Consider the following 1,860-nt stretch of genomic DNA (forward strand, 5'->3'; position numbering starts at 1 on the left):
ATATATATATATATATATATATATATAGACGTACCATCTGTTTTATTAGATTAGGATCATCTGTGGCAATGTTAAAATGAGTATCTCCTAAAAAATAAAATCACAAAAAGAAACAATTCAATTAATTGATTGATAAATTCAAATTAAATTTAAAAGAAAAAATTTTTTTATAAATTTGGTACAACAGTTACACATAAATTGAAGAACTTGGGATCCTAATTAGCAGAGGGAGGTGGGGCGAAAGTAAATTTCAAACTGATTAGACAGTTCTATATTTGAACCAACAATGGAACTTCTATATGACAATATCTATAAGAAACAATAATGACAAAGGACTAAGAAATTATGTCGTGTCCTTCATTGGCTTACAGCTGTTTCTGCTATCAGATGCAAAGCACTCATACTTGAATGATTGTATTTCACCTTAAAGCTTCAAACATATTGCCCTTTATGTTTGAAATTCCATTGAATCTATATGATGATACACAAGCATTCAACGATGAGTGCATAGCATCTTATAGCAGAAACAGCTGTAAGCCAATGAAGTTGACGATACAATTTATTTCCTTTGTCATTATAATTTCATATCACTGCTCTGTACTTTGTTCTGAAGCATATGGATATTAAGTTCTAGCACAAGGTTATAAGGACCGTTATGCATAAGCAAAATGATAAAATAGCAGAAGATCCTCAAAATGTACAATGCCATTCCCTGTGTATCTGGTTTTATATCAGAGTGACCTTTAAAAAAAACCTATGGACTGCCTCACTCCCAGCAACTACGCACCAACTCAGAATTTCTGAGAGCCCAGCTACATACAGTGTGACCCCCCAAAAAACAGAAACCATAAACATTTTATTAAATCCTACAAAGGTCCAGCAAATTTCTTGAAATTTACTGGACTTAAACTTCAGTCTGTGTACGATCATTCACTTTGTATAAGAGTCATGTTCTTTTCAAACTATGCTCCAAATGGCATACATTGCGCAAACACTTGCATACATAGCACAAAATTCTCAATTACTCAAACACATTCCACTTTGGGGATTTCCCTGATTTCTGGTGTGATTGCTGCCTTCAGTTCATCAATTGTCTGGGGGTTGTTCTGGTAAACCTTATCCTTGAGACACCCTCAGATAAAAATCTGGGGGGGTTCAAGTCTGGTGAATGCAGTGTCCACTCAGTATCACACTTCCTGCTGATCAGCTCTCTCAGCCAGGCTAGGGAGTCATTTGATGCAGGGGGGGGGGCGTCTTGCTGGAATCACTGTTCATCTCAATCTATTCCCCTGCGTCATTTTATTCAAAGATTTCTAGGTTCTGTTTTGTTGGGGTCACCCTGTATATATATATATATATATATATATATAGCCACCACTCAAGTCACAAGTGCAAAGTGTAAATAGCGTGCACAATGTTCTTAATGGTCAGTGATGGTTTTCCTTGGTCACGAGTAAACAGCCATCATCATCATCGTCATTATGTACTTGGTGCTGCGTAAAGGCACCCAGTACACTCTGTAAAGTGGTTGATCTTAGGAAGAGCATCTAGCCATAGAAACCATGCCAAAACTGACATGGAGCCTGAACTGCCCTTCAGATGGTCAGCTTCTGTCAAACTATCCAACCCATGCCAGCATGGAAAATGGATGTTAAATGATGATCATGTGTATATACACACACACAAAAACACATCTGTTTCTCTACTTATCTATCTATCTATCTCTCAATATACATATATATACACACATATATATATATATATATATATATATATATAATATATAAAAATAAAAAAATAAAGAGAGCAATGGTAAGGTTGGAGAAGTATTTTATGGATAGAGTCTTACAGCTGTTTCTG

At 35.6% G+C, this 1,860-nt stretch overlaps 1 protein-coding gene across 1 annotated transcript in view; it reads right to left on the reverse strand.

The window, feature by feature from the left end:
• The window catches only part of LOC106877925 (uncharacterized), a 48,558-nt gene that overhangs the window by 9,784 nt on the left and 36,914 nt on the right, over window positions 1-1,860 (reverse strand). Inside the window, exon 8 of the mRNA XM_052972037.1 lies at window positions 35-87. Coding sequence (XP_052827997.1) covers window positions 35-87 — 53 coding nt within the window. The remainder of the gene's footprint in view (window positions 1-34; window positions 88-1,860) is intronic.

This window comes from Octopus bimaculoides, chromosome 12 (assembly GCF_001194135.2).
Source record: "Octopus bimaculoides isolate UCB-OBI-ISO-001 chromosome 12, ASM119413v2, whole genome shotgun sequence".
Lineage (NCBI taxonomy): Eukaryota > Metazoa > Mollusca > Cephalopoda > Octopoda > Octopodidae > Octopus > Octopus bimaculoides.